Raw genomic sequence first — 23894 nt, 5'->3', positions numbered from 1 at the left:
TTAAACAGACAAACTTGGTTTTGGTCCTGTCGTCATGTGTAATATATGCTTCCTGTTTCCTTTTGGTGTTTCTGTGCTTCATCACATAATATGTTCTTTAGGAGTTTCTTCAGATCATTTAGAAGGTTTGTATTTTTGTTCTGAGGGTTACCTTTGTGAATTGAGATGGTGTACTTGAGCTCATTTCTGTTGGCTCCTTCCTGTGAACAATGAGGAAATTAAGACACAGTCACCTGGGTTCATGTCCCTTCCCCCATCGCACCTGGACTTGACAATTTCTGCACTGACTCTGCACATGGAAATAGGGCTGCGCCTCTGGCAGCACAGGCGGCACTGTGGGGCTCCTGGGCCTCTCCTGCCGGGTTGGATGTGCTGGGGTGTCGCTCTGTTGAGGCCAGCGTGCGTTCACCACCGTCCCCACCCTCCTCTTCCTATCCTTGCAGCTAACTGCACTGATAGATGGAGCAGCACCTTGTGAGAGTTGGTGGTCTCATAAACAGAAAGCCGTGATCTTCTACAGACTGCATGCACATCAGTCCTTCTGCCGGGTTCACTGCTTTGCTTTTTTGAAATTTATCCTTTGAATTTAGAAGGGTCTTCTATGATACATTCTTGCATTTTCAAAATGATTTGTTGTGAATGCTTTGATACTTAAATGACAGATTAATTTGGTATAAAATTCTTGTGTGCTAGTAAATTTCCTTAAGGACTGTGGGTGCGGCCCCACGTCTTCTCCGTGCCAGGTTCTCTGGAGCATCCACAGATGGCCTGACTTGCCACATAGTATGTTTTTGTGTCTGGATGTCCAGAGGAAGCTCTTTGTCCAGTAGCTTACTGGAGGAGGCTTTTGGGGTTTGAATGGAGGGAAATGGAGAACAGCACAAATCCAACCATATGTGTAACATTGTATTTCCTTAAAAAACAAGCGATGAAGCAAAGATTCCGTAGTGTTAACATGAGTTCACTATGGTTGGTGGTTACAAGGGAACCTAAGTGTTATTCTCTGTGGTCCCGAATACATTTGAGATATTGCATTTCTAGAAATTAAATGAAATGCCACGTGAATGTAAACCAGGGAGTGCCTGTAGGCTTTATTGATTGAATCCAAAGTCTATTTCATTGAAAATCACATTTTTGCTTTATTGATCCCAACATACATTCTTGTTTCTTTATGTCGACAGCCATTCGTGTAATTGTTATATGTTCCTTAGTGTCATTTCCTAAGTTTTGAGTCCAAGTATTCTTTTATATTAAGAAGTCCTGTGACTAGAGATGATAAAATTCTAAATTTAGAATTTGAAGAGTGGGAGTTAGTGGTAATTACTCTAGAAGCCAGAACTACATGAGATGTTTGACTAAAATCTGTTAAGGGATTTATATTGTTAGTTAAAGACTATTTTTGAACAAATATTCCTCTAAATATACAAATAGAATTAAGGTTTAAAATACCATGGTAATTAAAAGACTTAAATATTCAGGACTTTCTTTCTTCAGTAGGGCCCTTGTAAGTACGAGTTGTAACAAAAGAGAAATCACCTCTATTTTTCTTATTTTTATTATTATTTTTTTTAGTACTAAGGGGTTTTTAAATTTGCTTTCCCTCTGTGCTCAGGTATATGTCTCGAGTCCACGGTATGCATCCAAAAGAGACCACCCGTCAGCTGAGCCTGGCTGTGAAAGATGGTCTCATTGTGGAAACCCTAACAGTGGGCTGCAAAGGCTCAAAGGCTGGTATTGAGCAGGAAGGATACTGGTTGCCAGGAGATGAGATTGTAAGTATATTTTATTTGATAAATGTGGAGGTGCTGATTTTAAGCTTTTGAATATCATTTAAATACAACCCGTAGAAATTGATTTTTAGAAGTTTAGTGATATTTCACTTCAGTATTTTTTATTAACCTTAAGGGCATACTTGTGCTGGATGGATAATTTCGTTCTTCTTTAGGAGAAAACTCAGTTCTACAGAGAGCCTGCTTTCTCTGTCTAGGTTACCTTGAATCTGTAAAATGAAGTCCCTTTTAATGTACATGTAATTAATGGTATTCCTATTTTCTTCAGTAAATGCTAGTAAAGAATGTTTCAATGTAGGATAATGTCAGTGCCATCTAGACAGAGTGAAAAGGAGGATGGCCTTCCCTGGGAAACTGCTCACTTCAGGCTGGGTGATGTCCACGCCGAGAGCCACCTGTCCATAGGGTTTCTGCAGGAACAACGGTGGCCACGTTAGGGTCCCCTGGCCTGTGTCCTCACTGACCATGACCATAAGCTGGTTTGGTGGCACTCTAATACAAATCAGGAAAGACAGAGTTAAATTTTCTTTATAGTTTTGCCTAGTTCTTACTTTGACTCCTCTTTGAAGTGAGGACATTTTAGTCTTCTCTTTCCTTTTACGTTATACTTGAATACTCAGGGGCCCATGGAGAAGTGCATTTTTTTTCTTGTGTAGAAATTGGCTTCCTGTGTAATATTTTTATCTTCCTACCTTTATATGCCTCTGATACTTCTTGATTAGAAAAGTCTTAAGTTTTGCTGAGGAACATCATTTAAAGATGGTAGGCTTCAAATATAATAGATACTAATTTTTTTTAGTTTCTGAAAGGAGTCGATTTAGTAAGTAGGTGTTTTGAGAGTGTTTATCATGAATTCTCATAAAAATGACACAAAACCTTAAAATTTGTTCTCTGTGGAAACATTTCCCAAGAATTGTGAATCGTCTTTCCTTTTCTGGCTCCCGGGTGGATGTATGGGCGCACACGCCCGCCGTCAGGCCCGAGGGGCATGCTTTCTGGGGGCAGCTGGTCCATGGGGGCAGCAGTAAGTTTAAACATTAGGGAAGTTGTTCAGTTTCAGTGCTGTGTTTGTCAGTTGAATCTGTGCCTTCAAAGTTTTAGGAAAGAAAATTCACATTTTCCATAAACACAAAATGTGGAAGAAAAAATGTTTAATGTCACTGGTATCATCTGATGTGAGCACTAGAAGTGCTCTTGAAATCTTAAGTCAGAATGTTTCCATCATGGTGATTTCTCTGTTCACTTCCTTTCAGAAAAGTAGAGCTTTGTTGCCAATGAAGAAACTGTGGGGGCCAAGTCGTAATAATTATAGCATGAGGTGATCTAAATCTCCCATCAGACATTGATAATTGATACCTTTTTATACATTGAATATAATCCAGGTAATAGAAAATGTCTAATCCCAACACACTGGGAAGTTTACATGTATAGATGTATAGTATAGTATAGATGGCGATACTGGTAATTTTTGATATTTATATATAATTAACCGATAGTAAGTGCAACTTAATCTAATCCGTAGGATTTTGGTTTGTGGACCATGTGTACATTTTTCATGCAAATGATTTTATTTCTCCTTACTTCCCGTAAGTTTTCTTCCCCTCCAAGTTGGAGGTTCTCTGTTCAGTTTACTTCAACAAGCAGTTAATGAGCTATTATACGTTCACCACTGCATTGGATTCTGTGTTCTTTTTATTTTTACATGTCCTTAGTCTACATATTTATAGCATCATCCTTTTCTTTTTCTTTTTTCATTTTTCAAGATGAAATTTTGTATGTAAATGAAACAACCAGTGTACAGGTTTTATTAATTCTGGTTGGTTCTTATAAACATTTTATGTACTAAGTATGCATGTTATATGTATGCATGTACACAAGTACAACTAGGTGTATAAAATTGTGCCTAGTTTATAGAATAAGCAAATAAAATAAAAATTCGGAGACAGTGTATTGCAGCAGAAAGAGGGTCAGGTCTTATATTGTTAATAGATGGCGTTTCCACCCCATCTCAAACATTTATTTTGTTGTGTGACCTTGAGGAAATTTCTTAACCTCTGATCCTCATTCCTCACCTATAATATGGGCGTATTAATATTTATTTCACTTGATTGTTTTAAGGATTCAGTGAAATTATCTGTATAAAGCATATAGCTGTGTACTCAAAGCAAATTTTGGCCAGTGAACAAATATGCTTAAGAAATGCCTACATACAGTTTAGCAAAAGCACATACATTTCCTCCTAACCATACAAGCAAAAATTCTCATCAGGGTCTTTTTACTTTTTAACCTGTATCTTTAAACACAAGGAGCTTTGTATAGAACTTTCCCCAAGACCCTGGATTTGTTTGAGGTGGAACCACAGAGTGATGAGATTGTGTATCTTAGACCCATGACTGGGTTAGCACCTGTTCCCTAAGGGAGGTCATGCTCCCATTTTCATACACTAAGGATACCCTAGAAGGACATGGAGCTGACGTGTGTCACGCAAACATCTCGAACTGCGTGGCCCGTGCATGTGGGCCACTGTGTCTGGGCCCATTCTGAACCACAGAGCTTGGGAAGTGCACCCAGTCTGCACTACCAGCAGTGCCCTCCCATACGGCACGTCTCTCCCCTAATGAAGCCAGTCTTGGGGAAGGGTCGCCTGTTCTGACTTGCACAGAAGCGCTCTGTAGGCTTGTGGCCACCCCGCTAGTCCAGGCATTGGGTCTGGGGCCTCCTTCATACCTTCTCCACCTTGTACATGGTGGAATCCTCTGAACACTTGAGTTCTTAAATGGAAAGGTGTAGGTTATTATTAATCCTGTTGACTTTCCGACTCCCTACCAAGAGAAGAAAAAGTCAATTAGATGTATATGGCCTTGGGAAGGAAATGCATTAAGATTTTTTTGTTATTTGTCTTAAACCTTTAATTGGGGGTTAAAATACTCTTTACTCAGGAAGTTCTGTCATTTGAAAATGGGTAGTAAACTCTTCTTTTCCTTCTATAACCTCTAAAAGTGTTAGCTGTACCTCAGAGGTGGGGAAAAGGCAGATTTTCCTTAGTAAGTCCGCAAGGTATATTCCTGGTTAGCACGGAGCTTGGATGGTCTTGTCTTCAGTCCTTTATGGTAGCAAAGACCAGGTAGTTCTGATCTGCTCCTCCGTGTTTGAGCAGAGGGCTTGTTGGTGTCATGTTTTTATTCCACCTCGGCTACCTTTTCTCTTGCTAGTTATTTTTACAAACTGATATAATTGAAAGATATGGATATCATACACATTACTTTTATTAATTCCAGAAATCACGTAATAAATGTCTAATGCTAATAGTATGTCAGGATATAATTATATATAATCTGTTTAAAAGGAAGCCTGTGTAAGTCAGGACAGTGGCCTCCATTGTACTGAGGTGCCTTCTGCTAGACTGGAGTGATTTCTGATCCAAACCAGCACGATAGCCCTGTTGAAGTGGTGACTCATTTGGAGAAAGTGATAAAATTGGGTAGAGATAAGCATCCTAATGGTGATATTTAAGTATGACCATTTGAGAAAGCAGAATAAAAAACCCAATTATTAAAAATGAGGCCATTCTCCATTTTAAATGGTTTGCTTAAATATTAGTCAACAAACTAGCAAAAGTATCTGTACCAATCAGTTTTAAAATGACAATCCCGCGAAACCGGGAGACACTCTTGTAAATTTTCTACGGTCCTCTTATACTTCCAGATTTGTATGTCATTAATACTCATGGGATCCAAGGAAGTCATTTAGAAATGTTTTTCAGAGCTTTCCAAATTATATTAATAAAGGCCAGTAGACCCAAGGCATAGAGTGAAATTTTGTGATATCTGACCATTCAGCATTTTGTTCTATCAAGGCTTTTTGATTTCTTTTTTAAAGAAATACTGCATGTTCTCATAGACTGCTTCATCATCTGCTTGCTCTAGAGAAGTATACACTAATGGTTACATTCCATTCATACTTGATCATGATGGTTATTTCCTTTATTCTCACATCATGAGAACTGTATTTCTTGAGCAGAATTTCACCATTTGCTCGGCTAAGTTTGGTATTTAAGGTACTAAGGTAGCTCCCTTTGTAATAAAGACAACTTAATTTCTTATGAGTTAAACTTTTAACTCATAAGGTGCTCAGTAAAGACAGAAGGTCTTATGAAAGTATTGAATGTAGTACAATAGGGCAGGTATCCCTGAGTTATGGATCATTTGCAGATAAATGTATCAAATACACGTTTTGATATTGTGGCAGTTAATACTGTTTATTTCATGCTTCCTGCTTTCTTCACGGCTCCTGGCACAAAGCCATGACTCTGCCCTATTATTTGACAGGTATGTTTGATCTGACACTAAATAACTTGGTTACAAGTGTAGAAGCTGACTTAAAAGTGCCTAGCAATGACATTCTGTATGAAAGCACTCTTTATTCACCTCTCAGATCTGGACTAGGGTCTCATCTCTTCTTTCTTGATTACTGCCATTTGAAAATCCATGCGCTTGTAGGACACTGCCACTTGGAACCCTTCTGCTGTTCAGATGCACCTGTAGGCAGGAGCTCAGGTCTTGGCTGCTTCAGTCTGAGTGCTTCCTTCTCAGAGAGTCCGGCTGCTCCTGCTGAAAAGCAGGACCTCGTGCTGCTTTTTAAAGTAGGCCCAGGTGAAAAGATAGAATTCTTTAGTTTTTGCTTTTTCTCATGTATTTAATGTTTTAACACTTTCAAAGGAGCATAATTAGGGGCGCCTGGGTGGCTCAGTCGGTTAAGCGTCCAATTCTTGATTTTGGCTCAGGTCATGATCCCATGGTTTGTGGGATTGACCCCCACATTGGGCTCCGTGCTTATAGTGTGGAGTCTGGGAGCTTGGGATTCTGTGTTCCTCTCTTCCTCTCACTCTCACTCTCACTCTCGCTCTCTGCCTCTCCCCACTCCTCAAAATAAATAAATAAACTTTTGGGAAAAGAAGGATAATTAATGGAAATACACATTTTGTGGTTTCTTGAAGAGATCACAAGTTATCTTGGGGATGCATGGATTTAGTGTTAATTTATAGAGGGGCAACATAGACACATTTTCCCCATAATCTTTTGCTTCTCCAGGTTCAAAGTGGCTAGTCTAAAAGTAGATGTGGTTTGTGTACTTCTCAAAACATGGCTAAGGTCACATCTTTTAGGTAAGACGCAGGAGTTATGCATCTGCGTTTATGTCTTCTCCTTCAGAAATCACACCATTATACAGCCATGGCAACAAAGGGTTCTCTTGCTTTGTTCTTGAAAAAATATTAAGGGAGGCCTGCTGAATTCAACAGCTTGACTGTCCCAGCCCACTTCATAAATACAAGTATTGAAGTAAGAATTTTTTTAAAGACTAGATCTTTGCATTTTTGTTGTTATAGTTGTCATAAATTAATCAATCCTATGTTTTAAGTTCCCTAAATGCAAAATTTCATGCCCCTTGGATACTGTTGATTTTTTTAAGTGAAATATATTTTATTATATTTATGCTGACTGTGTGCAGAACTACAGTTTCTTTCTTCCAAAGGTCCATTACCTGTCTCAGATACAGAAATATACATAGTCACTGGGGCACCTGGGTGGCTCGGTCAGTTGAGCATCTGCATCTTGATTTTGGCTCTGGTCATGATCCCAGGGTCTTGGGACTGAGGCCTGCATTGGGCTCCATGGTGAGCATGGGGCCTGCTTAAGATTCTCCCTCTCTCCATCTCTCTGCCCCACTTTCCTGCTTGCACACATTCCCTCTCTCTCAAATTAAACAAAAAAATTAAAAAAATAAATATATACATAGTCACTTATTTACTAAATGTTAAATATCTGTGATTATTAATCAACTAGAAACCAATTATAATGTGGTTCTATGTGTATTCAAAGTGTAACATACTTAGAAAGTCTTGAATTGGTAAAGAATTTCCATATTCAGTGGAATATTTTGGGTCATGCTGTCCTATATTCTTTTAAGCTTTGATTGACTGATTGGTTTTGTGTGTGTGTGATTCCTTTTTTCCCCTCCTAAATTCTATTTCACTAAGCAACGTACACTGTTGTAATAGTTTTACTTTTGAAAAATAATATTTAAAATACTGGAAATATTTAATCACCAAATTCTTAGCTCTCAATGATATTTATTAACAATTTAATAACAGAATTTGTTTATTAACAGAATTAAGGCTACGATTGTGGAGATTTACTTTTGTATTCTCTCTATGTTAGGATACCACAGACACATATTTGATGATAAAGTAAGGTTTATCTGTTCATTATGTATAAAGAGGGAATTACTTTAAAAGTTGGAGTCTCTCTTGAGTGTGGTGAAGGGTGGATTACAGTGTGGGAGGCCTAGTTATAGACACAGCTCTCCCACTGAGCCCTCTTGTTGCTGTGTTGTCTCTAAGTCAAGTTGGCACTATTTCTGGCTCCATCTAGCTTACAGACACATGTCAGCTGTCACAAGGAACTTGAAGTCTTGGAGGAAACTCGCACACGTATTACTACAAACGTCACACCATTTTGTGACTTGTCCTCAAGTCCTGTTTGTGCACTGTAGTAAACAGATTGTCTTCATCAGCAGAGGGCACCCACTGAGCATAGTAACTCATTCAATCCTTACAAAAACCCCATAAACTAGGCAGTATTACTTTGTTCATTCCCAGGTAGAAAATGATGCAAAGAGAAGCTAGGTATTCTGCCCCAGATCATACAGCCCGTGAATGCTGGAGCCGGGATTTGAGCCTGTGTGGTGGCCCCAGAGTCTTACCCAAATGCTGTTAATGGTGACAGATGTAGGTCAGCAGGCTGCTTCTCTATAGATGGTGGAGTGTTTTCTCCTGGTTCGGAAGACAGCCTGTGTGGCTCTCAGTCTGTGGTCAAGTATTGTATTTACTGCGTTCACAATCATCACTCCTGACTTGAAAAAACAAAAAAAACCAACTTGAACCAGTTTCAGATCAAAAGGACATATATTCATGGTCTTGTGCAAAGTTTTAATGGCACCGAATTTGTTAGTAAAATGTTTTTCTAACATCACTATAGGTTTCCTGGCACATGAATTCTCTTTGAATTTTCTCTTTGTTCATTTGTAGCTTTTGTGTTAGTGTCAAAGTTTCCTCTCCAACAAGTAATTACCCTTGAGTTTGTGTGCAACTGTCTTTTCATTGATGATTAGACATTCATAGATTATCAGTTATAACATTTAAAAATTAATGTAAGTTGTATAGCAAATAATAGTTTGTGTACAAAAATCCCTTTAGCTCTGTTTATTGCCTGATGTTGAGCAAAGTTATAGTAGAGAGACCAAGATTATTTTGTTTTTATTTTGAAAGGCCTACAGTATGCAGCCTTTCTCCAGGACAGCAGCCCCAAACAAGGTGAACTGATTTTGCACTATGTTATTTTACTTTAATTCTGCTTTTTTTTTTTTTTTTTGGCATTACATTTCTATCTTTTTTTTTTTTAAGGCTTAGTTTACTCTTGTTAGAATTATTCTTTAAAATCATACTATCTTTACACCGCTTCTAGTTTTGGTTTTATGCTAGTAGGTTTGCATTTTTAAAACTTTCTTGAAGTACTGGAATGTCATTTCACATACTACACTGTTGTTCAGGCTCTATCTAGAGTAGTTGCTGACATCTAGTGAAATCCAGTGAATATACACGCTTAGCTTTTTGGCACACTTTGAGCGTTGGTCACAAGTCCTATATTGATGGATTTTGTTTACTAAAAGACAAACTGTAGGCAATTCTGCCTGTAACAAACATGCTTACATTATTTATATCCATAACAGTGTTTCCTGGATTCAGAATCTTTTGAACTTGACTTTTTGCATGTTTCGTATGTTCTGAACAGCTATTGCAGTTAAAAGAATGAACAGCGCATACATGCTCTTGTATGAATACGTGTCCCCATGTGTCTCCCCTGCATTTGGGTTACACTTTCGTTCCTATAACGGTTGTGAAACACCAGGCCGAGTACAAACTCCATTGAAGAGAGATGCACTGCCATCTTCACGTCCTGGCTGGACGGGCGAGGGGAGGCTTAGAAAGAAGCGGGAGGTTCTGGAGAGACCTGAGCTGTGCGCCAGCCGTGAGCTCTCTTGCTCTCTGGTCTTGGGGATCTGAGAATTACAGGAAGATGAATTAGTGTAAAAACAATACAAGTGATGAGAGATGGTGGTTTCTTTTGTTTATGATGAGTCACATAAAAGCCACCAAAATCCTTTAAGGTGTTTCTGAACAGCCGTGAAGAAAATATTCTGAAAGAGTTTGTTTCAAACTGGAAAAGAGTTCTGTTAATTAAAAATGGAACAACGTATGTTTTCCCTACTGAAACCTAATTTGTCAACAGTTCATGAGACAAAAATTACAGTAGCTGAAGTACAGCTTCCCACATGAGCCATGCGAGGTGGGTGCCCCAGTGACCACGGTTACAGCCAAGCACCACGCACGTGCTCTGTCCCAGTTGGTGAGCTAGATTCCTTCTGCCATATTTTATGTCAGATCAGTATCCTCAGATTTTTTTTGGTATTCTGACTGAAATTACTCCACCAGAGTAATTTTGCAGAGTATGTATATCCGCAGCAAATCACCAGAAATGGTCATGCTTTTTTCTTTATTACTTTGGTCGATAAAGACCAAACTTTTAATAAAAAGCAAACCAAAAATTTATATTTTTGCACAATATACCATAGCCATGAGGATGGGTAGAAAGTGTAGGAAGATGGGAATTTTAGAACATTAGTGACTCTCTTCTCTTTTGAAGGAGCGGGTAGTAGGCTTCTCATAAGGAAGGTCAGGCAACAATGCGTTTGGACCACAGGTGCCAGAGGAGCTGCGCTTTCTAGACAAGTTGTTGGAGTTGTTACGGATGTAAGAGAAAATGGGAAAGCTGCCCAGCCTCAGAAGCAGACTGTAGACTGGTTTATGACAGAAAACTGATGGCAGAGCTGAAGCCTGGAATTTCAGGATCCCCGTTGAAAGTGGCCTTGATTATGCAAAGTGTAGTTTCAAGCCTTGTCCATTTAGTTACTGCATCTACAAGAGAAGGTTGGGAGTTAATCCGTCACTCCTAACACAGGTATTTTTTCATAAAAGCTGAGAGTGAAATATGAAAAATGAATTAATGAATTCTAAACTAAGACAACTTGTAACATCTTCCTGTTTATATTTAAATGCCGTTGGCCGTACAGACACGGAGCTAACAGAAAATGTTGAAGACCACCTGTGCACCTGTAGTTATGTTCTTTTACTTCCAAGGATAGTCCCAATAAGAAAATAAACCTACTTCCTTTTTTGTTTTTTTTTTTATGGTAATGTCCTTTGGAGAATGTGATTAAACCTTTAGTTTCACATTTTCAATTTATTTTTCCAAATTCAACAGACCCTGAAAATTTGACAACTGTCAGAACATGGACATTCTGATTAATGTTATTTTCAATAAAGCATCCAATACCATGGATGAGAAGATAAGAATAGTGAGCATCACCATTTATTACTATTCTCTCTGTTCCCACAGTGTGCTAAGTACTTACTATATTAAAAAAAAAAAAACGCAGAACAAAACAGAGGTTTGTTTATTTGAAATATTAAGCTATAGGTGTTGGTGTGGGCTATTCAGTTTACTGGAGAAATTATTCCATAGATTATATTAAAAGATGAAAGATAATGTTAGAATGGGGATTGGCTTTGGACTTACTTCATTTTGGGCTGGTTTTACTATCAGATCACTTTAAGATATTCTGAATATTAATACTGTTTAGGAAAGACATTCAAAATTTAAAGAAGCAAATTTCTAGGTATTTTTTCCCTCTTGTTTTAACACAGTTAATGTCTAAAATTGTTTTTAATGCCTAACTTGTGATGGACTTTAGTTTCAATTTTGTTCTTAGTCATTGCAGATATTGACAAAATGTCATACGAAATTATTTTGTATTTTTTGTAGGACTGGGAAACAGAAAATCATGACTGGTATTGTTTTGAATGCCATTTGCCTGGAGAGGTGTTGATATGTGACCTGTGTTTTCGTGTGTATCATTCCAAGTGTTTGTCTGATGAGTACAGGCTTAGAGACAGCAGTAGTCACTGGCAGTGCCCAGTTTGCAGGGTGAGTACCAATGAGCTTTCGTGTCCTGGTCAGAGGGTTGGAATTCATTAATGAGAGCTGCACAAAGATACCCCAGGTGGTGTGCCAGGTGAAGGGATAAAGTACTGGAGGGTGGGGGGTGTCTACTGGAATGACGGTAAATGAACACAGCACTCGATGCATATCACAGAACACTGACACATTGAGGGTATGGATTTTAGAAAGTTTTAATCACATAAAAATACACTTTCTTCTCTTGCATTACACTTGCCCCTGGACTGTGTGACTCCTTTAATGCATAGTCTTTGGAAAGCAAGAACCAGTCTCCTGTCCCAAGTTGGGTTCAGTCAGTGCTCTCTACTGCTCAGAAAACACAGCTAGCAAAAGGCACATTGTTGGAAACATTTTGTATCTACTTCCCATTTTATATCCATGTAATGTCGCCCTTATTTTTTGTCATATCATGGGTTAGTTTATTCCTTGCTTATATTTTATTTGGAGGGTGGAGGGATGGGATAGTTGTATATAAAGCATTCTAATTATTTAAAGCAAAATGAAATAGTCTGGTAGGTAAAATAGGTACTTTCCACAATTATTTTTGTTCCTATTATTTCCCCAGTGAAAAGTATACCTGGCTGTGCTTGTTGGTTGTAGAATGTGTGTGTGTGTGTGTGTGTGTGTGTGTGTGTGTGTGTGTACGTACACATGATGTGTACATTGCATATGGCATTGATGGTGATTCGTAAGGAATGATTTTATTGTAACTTCTGCTTTGTGTTTATAATTATTATGATATGTATTCGGAACCATGCAAATTGCCCAGATTACTCATGGGCTCAGTTTCTGAATATATTTTACATTACTTGAGTAAGTTAAATATTTGTTTATATTTTTTAAAAAGTTGTGGCTTCGTAATTTTTCCCTTCTTTAATACTGACCCTGATTTCCTGCCAGTATGATGAGCTTCTAATCTTCTTTTAGTCACTCTGGCTTTGTATTATCTTAGTATATTTCATCTCACCAGCACTACTGTATGTACTCGGTGTTTTACCTCAGTATACTTTTTCTCCCACTGCTCCTACACGTCATCAGCATATTACCTTCCTTTACTTTATCGCAGCAGCATACTTTCTTTACTCAGTGTATTACCTCAGTATAGTATATCTCACCATTGTTTAACATACTCAGTGTATTACCTCAGTATGCTTCAGCTCATAGCATTGCTGTGCCTACTCAGTGTATTACCTCAGTGTAGTGTATCTCCCGGCACTACTCTACATACTCGGCATATTGCTTCAGTATACTTCATCCCACAGCGGCTCTGTACTCCTCCATATGTACCTCGGTGTACTTCATCTCACAGTACCACTGTACTGGATACTCTCCGTATATTGCCTCAACAGAGTTCTCCTCACCAGCACGACTATACATACTCAGGGTATTACCTCAGGATACTTCATCCCACAGCACCACTGTACCTACTCAGTGTATTACCTCAGTGTTACAGCTTCACCTCACAGCGCTCTCATACCTGGTCAGTGTCTTACCTCAGTATACATCACCTCACTAGAGGTACTGGATGTACTCGTATTTTACCTTGATATACTTCATCTCACAGTACCACTGTACATACTCAGGCAGACAGGAGACCATTAGGGTAGCATTACAAATACAGTGTGTAATAATGACTCATAATCAAATGCCTAAATGCTAGATCAGTGATAAATCCCTGAATCTGCCTAGATGAGTATCAAGCCTTAAGTTGTGGACTTCCTCTTAGATGTCTGCAATAATTTGTGACGTCTCCATGAAATTAGTTTCATTGGTGGTGTGGGAACTGCATTAATACCCATATTTTATTTTTGTGGATTTGGATTGTGCATTTTAAAAGCAAATATATAGCTTCTGTTTTCTGATAATAATTGACACTTGAGGAGGTTAAGATACTAATGAGACCTTAAGAACAAAAGCATTAAGGTAGGAAAAATAGAAAAGGACGGGTCCCTGGTCAGATAGGGACTCTGAGACTTAGGAAATGCAATTCTGGACACCATGGTGTCTTTACAGCCATAGCTTTTTAATATTTAGTTCTTATTTTCATAGTAAAGACTTCAAAACCATTGGGATTTTTGAGGATGGGTTAAACTTTATTGTGGATATTTTATATTCCTAAATGGAAATGCAGCAATTATACCTTTGAAGAAAATGTCTAATACTACTTTTGTAGGAACCCACTGTCAAGTTGTCAGATTCCATTCTCTATGTGTTTGCTCTGCTTTTACTGATTAGATGATTTGTTGTTGTTGTTAATTTCAGAGTTACTGGATAACCGAAATATGATAGCCACAGTGCACCCTATTCTGTTTTTCTTTTCTAACCTTGGTTTTCCTTTTGTCTTGTTAGTCTGGACTTCCTCACGTTGTGAGGCAGCTCCACTTGCTGTGGTGATGCGGTGTCTGTCGATAAACACTCATGACTCACACGCTGCTTTCCTAGACGGGGAGCCACCGTGATGAGGCTCAGAAAGCCTGTGTCTGGGTCGGGGTGGTGAGCTTTATTCTGAGCTTGAAAATTTCTGAAGAAATAGTTACTACTGTGTAGGATCTGTTCTGTTCTTTTAATTATTATGCTCAAGAAGCAGATAGGTGCTAACAATTTCTGTCCTGGGAGAAGGGACCATAATAACCTTGAAATTCTAATGGGATTTTAAATCTCTCTAAGGTAAACCTTCTGGTTGTTGTTTTTTGTTTTTTTCTTTAAGTGTCAAAACTTCAAGTTTACTTGAAGCCATTTTTGTGATCTAATATGAAAGTAACTGAGCAGACTTAAATGTTCTTGCGCTTAATGAACAGAGAGTCTGTACCCTGGGACCCAAGAACATAGTTCCAGATCAGAATTTTGATCTCCAATCTCTTACTCAACGTTTGGAAAGAATATAGATTAAGTAGATATACTAATGAGGAATTTTGAAGATAAGATGCCCAGAGCCAAATTTTAGTGCAGGTGGAAGTAGTAAATGGAAGCTCTGTTCATTACCTAAAAATGAGTATTTCTAATATAGTGATCAGAAGACTTTTGTTTCTACGTAATCTCTATCCCTTGCAGCACTGAAAATGTCACTGAGAATTGGCTCTCTGTTGGCCAGCGGTTAGCTGTTTCCAGATTTGCTTCAGTTCAAACAGCTTTATCTCATGTATCTATTTACAAATATTTTAAGAAAGTGAAAAAAAGTTTTCTGAATTTAAAATAATTTTATTAACATTAATAATAAATCTCAAGAATATCACAACCCTGAGGCTATATCTTTGGAATGTCTGCATTTCTGAAAGTAATTAAACCGTACAGACACAGTAGATTATTCTTGAAAAGTAGCCTATGAATGTCATGTTAGCATTTTGATTTGGAAAAAACACTAGTAACATACTGTTTTACACTCTTATAGAGAACTCTCATTAATTTTAAAAAGGGGGACTTTAAAATTATTTCTTTTATAGTTTGCTGTGAAAAATTCAGGTAATTTAGCAGAGGATAAAAAAATAACATTTCCAGCAATGCTATCACATAGTAGGTGAATGTTCTCACAGACCTCTCCTGCGTGCGTGTGAACATGTGCATGTGCACGTGCCTGTCCATTTGTGTCTGTGTCACTTCACGTGCATGCCTGAATGTAGCCAGATCGTGTCTGTTCGGTAGTAGTATCCCAGGCTCCTCCGCTAGCAGGGTGCACTGTGACGTACTCACACAGTGCCCTGATGGCGTTCATCTGTGTCACCCACCCTGTCCTGACCGGCAGCGCCTTTCCAGTCACAGGACACGCACTGCTGTGTCCAGAGCTGGGCCGCACTCATGCTGTCGTTATATTCCAGTGTATTTGAATTTTATATTCCTGAAATAGCCATGAAGTTTTCAGGAAAAGATGAGAAAACCATAACTTTTAAGTGAAAGTAGCTTTTAAGATTTTATTTGCCTGAAAGATCCATCTTTAAAACACAGTATGGGCCATTGTATTTTTTTTTAAAAAAGACGCACTTAACTTACACATATTTATGTAATTACATCTGGCCACCTTCACAGGATAAATGTATTGAAGTGGAATTCTTAAATGTAAAGGGTGAGCACATTGTGTGATAAAAATCACCAAATTGCCCTTCAGAAGATTATACCCGTTTAGACAACCATGAAAGTATTTTCCGATGCTTTTTGTTACCAATTTGATAGGATACAAATGGATGTCTCATTTCAAAGTTGCTTCATTTTTTTATAGTTTCCACATTACAAATTCACTTTATGCTTTAATGCTTTGGTTATGGAAGGCAGGCCTGTGCATGTGCACGAGCCTCTGTGCATACGTGTGTGTGAACACACGTGTGTGCATGTGCATGCATACCTGGTGTGCATGTGTGTATGTGCATGGGTGTGTGTGGGCATGTGTGCATGTGCACGTATGTGTTACCAGGGGCTTCTGTGTTGTATGCTCACGTGTATACATGTGCACGTGTCTGTTGCATGTGTGTACATGCATGTGTGGCTGTGTGAGGATGTACACGTGTGTGTGTGTGCACCGTATGCTTTCTGGCCTCCACGCCTGCTGGCGAGCATCATGATACTGTTTGAGTGATGATTGCATGAACTTTTTTTTAATATGTGGGCAAAGTAACACGCTCTAGGGCCACTCCTTAGGTTGGCGCATGCTGCCTGGTAGACCTTTCTGTGGGGTGGAATGTTCTCTCCTTGCAGTTCTGCGGGAGCACCGGCCACGTGTGTTTAGTGAGCATTTGAGCCCTAGATTTCAATTTGGCAGAGACCTGGCAGGGATTTCACAGGCCTACTAAACGTGAACCAAGACTGAAACGCCACTAGGGGACACCTGCAGTTCCGACGGTGGGCACCAGCTTGTCAGTGCCCGCTTGGTTGTGGGTGAGCTCCGCTGGGGACATTTGCACTGTGACTTCTGTTTGTTGAGGGAGCTAAAGAGAAAATCCTGATGAAAGCTGCTTCCTGAAACTGGAGATGGAAGTTTACTTCCGAACCTGTTTTTCTTTCCTTTGGGGTCATGGGCAGGACAATTTTCTTAAATTCCCAAGATAGGGAGATGACTTCTGTAAAGTTCAGAAGGAGTTAGAACAAAATGCTAAAGAAAATACTTTGAAAACATGCATTCCCTGGACGTCTCTGCCAAGGAACGGTAACTGTCCTTTCTGGCCAGTCTTACTTAATGTGGGAAATTCAATATTTTCACTGTGAATGAAGGTGAGTCAGGTTTTCAACCATATTAACAAATCTGGAATGGAGATTTGATTTTTAAATAGAAGCAGCAGTTTTTGTTTTTGCTTATTTGTCTTACGGTAGACAATCAAAAGTATTATTAAAAAATGCAAAATGAACATTAGTCAAATATTCTGTGCTGTTTTTCAAGACAGCTGGATCATATGATTTTTATACTAACAAAAATAGGAAATTTCTTTTAAAAAGATCTTTGTCTGAACCAAGTCCTCTCTGAAGCTCGTTTGCTATTCATTAACAGGCCTGACTAGGAAAGGGTGATGGGAAAGCCTAGGGATTTTTAAAATTGGATATAGCATCTGAAACTGTAAAATCTCATGTATTGTTTATCTAATCTCTTTATAAAACCGCCTGGACCCAAACAAGAAAAAAAACCACACATACTTTGTACATTGTCTTCCCATGACGAATTTAACAACATTATGGTCAGAAAGGCTTGGATATGAGTGTAAAATGTCTTGTGGTGGTATGTTCTTCCTGATGTATTTATTTATTTATATTTATTTATTCATTTATTTATTTGTAATTCATTTTGAGAGAGAGAAAAAGGCAGTGCGTGGGGGAGGAGCAGAGAGAGAATCCCAAGCAGGCTCCACGCTTTCAGTGCAAGCCGGACACAGGGCTTGATCCCGTGAACTGCGAGATCATGACCTGAGCTGAAGTCAAGAGTCAGATGCTCAGCCGACTGAGGCACCCAGGCGCCCCTCCTAATCTTTTATTTTTAACTCTGAGAGATTAAGAGATAATGAGCTAGTTCCTACATCAGGATGGTTACAACTTAACCTAGACAGTGTTTCCAGTATTGATGAACTTAAAATAATTTACAAAGTGTGCATAATCTCCTTATGTTGTCAAGTGCCCCAGGTGGGAGGGCGAGGAGGAAGGAGGAGGGAGGGGCAGGGAGTATTCCTGACAGCTTCGTCAAGCAGAGAACCAAAAGCTACTCGTTCCCTGACCCGACAACAGAGAAATGAAACTTATGTGCAGAGGAGAACAGAGAGGTGTATCCCACTGAGGAATACACGCTGCCTCTGTGTTTTGAATCTCCTTCTTCTTCAGTGTTGTGTACAAGGGGAAGGAACAGGTAGATGCAAAACCTATGTTCCATGCCACAAAATGTTCCTGAATGTTCCTTCCCTGTTCTCCAACCTTGGTGACCCAGAACTAAAAGTTACCCCACAAGTGCATGGAATATTGAACCATAAAATCCCTGATGACATGCATGGCACCCCCTCTCTGTGGCTGATATTTTAGCGGTTTCTTTGTGAATATGTGGATGTTTTTACCATAGTGGTCAGCTTTGTGGCAGGTAGGATTAATTTGAGGCTGTGCTTTAATAGACTGGCGGCTACAAAGTTGATTGTATCATCTGAACTTAAAGGCAAATCTCCTAGACCTCAATCAGACAGGAAGGAGTTGACTTTGTAAAAAATAATAAATACAGATAGAGCTGGAGTCGGGATGAGCTAGTCGGGAAACACTGTGCATTAGTGACTCTGGACCCACTTCCCAATGAGGGAGAGGCTTGTGAGCAGAGAGGTGTCTGTCCGTGTGCTCCAAAAATCCACCTCGACCTGTTCGTAGTTGGAATTACCCTCCAGATTCTGTTACCTGTGGGTGAGAAGGCGTATTCATGGCAGCTTAAGGGAGGTTTTTAAACTTAAATTGAAATTCTTTTAACCTGAGTTAAAAAGCTCTCCAGGAAGGCCAGTGCACATGGCTGCGGGATTTAGGGTAGAGTCGCGGGGACCACGCAGCTGAGTGCGGGCACCCCACCTGCAGGAGCAGGCCAGCCGCGCTCTCTGCTGTTGTCACTGACGACCGCTATGGCGTTCTGCCCTCTGGTCTTGCAGAAGAGAGTTAATTTCAGTCTGTTTCTGCCAGGGGTGAAAAGGACTGAACACAGGTATATTTTTAGAAAGTCATCCTAGTAATTGATCGTCGCTGAGGGGCTGCTGGGGCCCCCTCTGGTATGAATGGAGAAAGGGCCGCACTTTGAGCCACTTCCATGGCCGCTTCCAAGGCTGGCACTGCTGCTGTGGAAGTTTCAGATGCTGGGGTTTGTTGTAAATGACGATTCTTTTGTATTCCGTGATAACAAACGGTTGTGGAGGATAGCAGGGCCTCTGATTTCCGTAACAGGATAGGCAGTTTATGTGCAGATAAGATTCATTGTGATTCTTTTCTGTTCTGTGATTACAGACAGTCATTGAGGAGAGCTTGGAGCTTCTTGATTCCTCAAATAATGCAGGCGGTTTATAGAAACACTAGAGGCCACTTGCACCCAATTACCTGGTGCTTGTTTAGAACACAGCCTCGGGCCAAGGACTTTTCAGCACGTGCCCTAGATGTCTGTGAGCTCACTAACATTTAAGGGAGTCTGGTGGTTGGAGGCCAATGGCACTATTTAGGTGACATCTGACAATAATACGGTTTATTCACCAGAAGTAAACAGAATGGTTTATAGTGGCCAGAGTATGCCGACACAGCTGGGTTGTGAATAATTGTTTCACATTTAGAAGGATTTTGTATGGTTGAATTCCACTACATAGAGTATTTTTCCCGGTAAGCAATGAAGTTACTAATGACTACCAGCAGTTCAGTCCCACTAGCATTTATTGAGCACTTACTGTATGCCACATACTGCACAAAGCCCTGGCCCAAGACCAGGCTCAGCTGGAGCACTGTGGACCCTGCTTTCACAGAACAGAGTCTACTCTGGGGTTGGTAAACCCACAGCCCGTGGGGCAAACCAGGCCTGCCAGATTGTGTACTGTTCATGAGTTCAGAATGGGGTTTACATTTTTAAATGGTTGAAGAAAAGACCACTAGTCTAGCTCTGTAACAGGAAAGATGTTCTGGGTATTAGGATTCCCCAGGAAAGTGAGATAGTCTTGACCTGTTTAGTCACAGACTGGGGGACTTGGATTTGGTGAGCTCAAGCAGCACACATACATGATCTAAGGGAAAGCCTCCTGGATCTCTGCATGCTTTTCTCGTCTGGGTACTTGGTGGACTGGAGATGCCGTTTCCACACGTTCATTTTCTGCTGGAACATGTGCTGCATCTGAAAAGCTGGGTCTCTGAGATCAGTCTTGAGGGTTCGTTCATGTGATGGCACTTGGGCACTATTGTCTGTAATTAACTGTGGATGAGCCTTGACCTGGTCTAAGGTTGCTCGTACCTTTTTCCAGCCAGAACCGCCATCAGACCCAGAGTGTAGCTGAATTACTTGATTCCTGTTTTCCCTAGGCCATCCACCTGGCCTTACCCAGCTTGCTCTGACCCAGCAAGTGTTTGTGCTGGTGGTAAGAATCCCTTACTCAAGAAGACGTTTAAGATTTTCTGTTGTTTCTCCCCAGAAAGGAAGGCAGCCCCTTGGTAATCTGTCATGTGTTTAAGAGCGTCTTTAGTGGGCATCTCACACATTTGAATCAGCTTCAGCCGTGTGATCATTCTGTTTTGAAAATGGTTGCAACAACTTTGGCCAGGTAATGCAGAGGCTCTCCTGTTTATAGATATTGACAGAATGATCCCTGTATGCTACCAGTGATGTGAACAGTCCCCAGAACTTTCTGGGCTTTATCTGAGCTGCGTACTGTTGGAGAGAGGCCTTTCCTGACGAGTCCTGAGGTCTGCAAGTCGAGAATATGTACAGTTCTTTATGCCTGAGAAAGGATTGGATCTGAAGTAATCTGCAGATATTTAAAGCATGATTTTTGTTTTTCTGACCTTGTTGTTAGAGCTGTCTGCTTAGTTATGTTACAAACAGAAATAGCATTTACCTTAGAAGCTCTTCCTTTAATTTCTGTCAAAGTGGCTTTTTCTCAAGCCCACTGTCTTGTTTTGCTGACAGACTTAGTTGAGACAGCACTGACGATGTCACACAGGCAGCTCACAACTCCAAGAAATCCCCGCAGGTCTTACGGTGCAGCCCTCAAACAGAGGCTACAATGCTCCATTCCTCTCTTTTGTGAAATACTAAGAGGGAAATGTCTGAAAGCCCACAAGTTTAGCAAGTGTGGAAGCATCTTATGACAAACGTTTTGTCTTCAGGGATTGTGGGGAGAGGCCATGTCTGTTCAGGGCCCTCTCTTGTTGGTGTGGGCTCCCCCAGAGGGCCCCACCCACGGACGGGCCCGTGGGTCTGGGGAACAGGTGCCTGCAAGCCCCTGGGACTGCCTGGGGGCAGCGGCTGACATACGCCCAGAGCGCTCGTGTTACAGTCTGTGCCCTGCTTTTTCAGGAGAACCCATGTTTATCACCAAAAAAGATACTTGATTTATTTTCTAAGGCTCTAAAGAACCAAAAGGGGTTAGGTTGTGACTAACAGTGAAGTACTTCATATAGCTTGATGTCGAGATCACCACCAGGAAAAACCATGTTCCTGTGCAAATGTGGGCTACCCAGCAGCCCTGGAGAGAGGGCGGCCATGCCGTGGTCGCTGCAGTGACAGACTCTGTCCCCAGAATCCCCTCTGCACAGCCCAGGCCGAGCTGGTGGTATTCGCACGCAGACCTAGAGAGCAGACTGTCCCCAGCCTGCTTCATGGAGGGAAGGTCTGGAACAATACTTAGCATCGACATGATGTTTCATTACGTGAAGTGTTGTGTATTTCCCTCAGTTACCTGTCATCTATTAAAAGAACCATAACCCCTCAGATAGTATTACAGGACCTGATGTAGGTTGCTATTTCATTGGAGTTTACACAAATTTATGATTTCATGATCAGATTGATATTTGGGATCAGCAGTTTTAGCAGCACATCAGCATATTTTGGAGTTCACATGATCGAGTATGTAGCTAGAAGCTTTCGTTTTTGTTCTCTCTTTTAAGAGAATATAGCTTTCCTGAGAGGTGAGGAAAAAAGCAGCCTTCTTGGCTTTTTACCCTTTGTTTTTTCCATATTTGACAGTCCACCAGGCTGTTCATTTAGCGTAGAAAGTAGCGCATGGAAGGATGTCCGAAATCATGAAGAGCTGACGGTAACTTCCCGTCCCCAGAGAGCTCCCTGCACACTCGTCCCGTGTGGGGTGCAGGTGCCGCACCGCACCCTCCTCAGCGGCGCCGGCTGGCGGGAGGGTGGTTCTCACGTGCTGGCGTGGGTCTTGTCAAAAGTGACGGCCCACCAGCTCCTCCCCCACAAAGACTCTCAGCCTGGAGCCCAGGAAGTGTCCTTGTGCAGCCAGCAGCGGTCGCCACCACACATCACAACTCCTGCGGGATCAGCGAATGAGTGGACAAACCGGTGTAGAGCCCGGGGACCTTCCCCCGAAGTCCCCAGTCCCGTGCTCAGCGGCGAGGCCCCACTCTGGGCACGGACGGGGTCGATGCTCTGTAACTGGCATGACATAGAAGCTGTGTGCACAGCATGTGCCAGATGAGCACAAGAGAAGCAGTGACTGCCCGCGCCAGAGTCCAGGTGACCAGTGGAGAGGGGGCCACCTGAGACACGAAGTGCGGGAGACCACATCTCCAGAAAAGAAAGGGCCCGTTTTCTGTCGAGATGGGTTAGGGTCGTGTGTGTGGATAATCCGTTCCCTGGAGCCCCAGCGAGGCGCTGGTAGTTTGTGGTTAGCTGAGAAATGTTTGCTGCTTCGTCCGGTCCGTTAGCACATCAGGATGACCTCTGGCACACACCGTTCTTCGGGCCTAATGATGTCACTGGGTAGAGGGCCGTCACCTGGTGTCCGAAGGGGGGTGTGCGGTTGTGAAACACCGGCCCGGGCCTAGTGGGCTAGGCGGCATGGCCGCCTCCGTGGGGCTGGGGGTCTGCCCTGAGGCCTCAGTCTCGACAGAGGAGGTGTGTCCTAGCTGACATTTATTTTCTGAGACGTAAATTGAAGAACCTAATTAGTTTTCAGGTCAGACTCATAGAAATTGAAGTTATTACTGAACAGACCCTGACACGTTAAAAGATAAGTAGGTATGCCTGCCTGCACTGCACTCACTCATAGGGGACGCGGATTTTTAATAACCTTTTAGACAAAGAATAACGTTGTGCTGAAATTCACCATTCGATATTACTAATAATGCTCCCTAAAGGGTTTCAGCTGACTTTTTTCTTTTGTAAAATGAGTGATTCTGTGTTATGTCATGATCAGTATTATGTCATTTGTTTTATCTGAAAATAGTGGAAGTTTTAAGTTTTAAAATACTTAAAAAAAGTGCATAGTTGTCTAAGGTATTATGTCCAGTACGACATAATATTTTCCATTTCTTTCTCACATAAAGCACTGTTTTTACCATGCGCATTTCAAAGATTTCTCTGTATCAGATGTGCTGGAAATAGTGCGTGTTTTGTACAGTCCTTGCATACCGTACAAAACCACGTTTTACATCTGGCCTTTTCTATTGTTAACAGAGCATCAAGAAGAAACACACAAACAAACAGGAGATGAGCACGTACTTGCGGTTCATCGTGTCCCGCATGAAGGAGAGGGTGAGTCCTGCACAGTCTCCGGGCCGCCCTGCCAGGCTCCCTCCCTTCATGCCTTGCAAGTTAGCACGTGACACGTCAAGATTCACAGAGCAGGATGGGGGTGGAGAACACCGCCGTCATATTTCTTTTGTGCGTGATGGCGCCACAAGAGGCTTTTATTTTTTTGTCTTGTCTTTGTTTTCATGGGCATTCCTTTAGCTGCATTAGATTAGACGTGCACTTTTCTTTTCCTGCTGATACATTTCTGTTGTTGCGTCTTTTATTTTTCAAAATCTTGAATGAAGGTACAGTTGATCT

The 23894-nt window shown here is 41.0% G+C and overlaps 1 protein-coding gene across 15 annotated transcripts in view; it reads left to right on the top strand.

Moving 5' to 3' along the window:
• Nucleotides 1-23894, top strand: part of ZMYND11 (zinc finger MYND-type containing 11) — a 133210-nt gene that overhangs the window by 82557 nt on the left and 26759 nt on the right. For 8 of the 15 annotated variants that reach the window (XM_053895531.1, XM_053895530.1, XM_053895529.1 and 5 more), the window contains exons 3-6: nucleotides 1613-1772; nucleotides 9118-9162; nucleotides 11732-11893; nucleotides 23520-23597. In XM_053895531.1, coding sequence (XP_053751506.1) covers nucleotides 1613-1772; nucleotides 9118-9162; nucleotides 11732-11893; nucleotides 23520-23597 — 445 coding nt within the window. Of the gene's footprint in view, nucleotides 1-1612; nucleotides 1773-9117; nucleotides 9163-11170; nucleotides 11265-11731; nucleotides 11894-23519; nucleotides 23598-23894 lie in introns of those variants that run through there. The other 7 variants (XM_053895538.1, XM_053895537.1, XM_053895540.1 and 4 more) reach the window with 5 other exon arrangements.

Source organism: Panthera pardus, unplaced genomic scaffold, assembly GCF_024362965.1.
Source record: "Panthera pardus isolate Hobbes unplaced genomic scaffold, ASM2436296v1 HiC_scaffold_6, whole genome shotgun sequence".
Lineage (NCBI taxonomy): Eukaryota > Metazoa > Chordata > Mammalia > Carnivora > Felidae > Panthera > Panthera pardus.
Note: the sequence above shows the minus strand (reverse complement) of the source record. Positions and strands in the feature narration are given on the sequence as shown.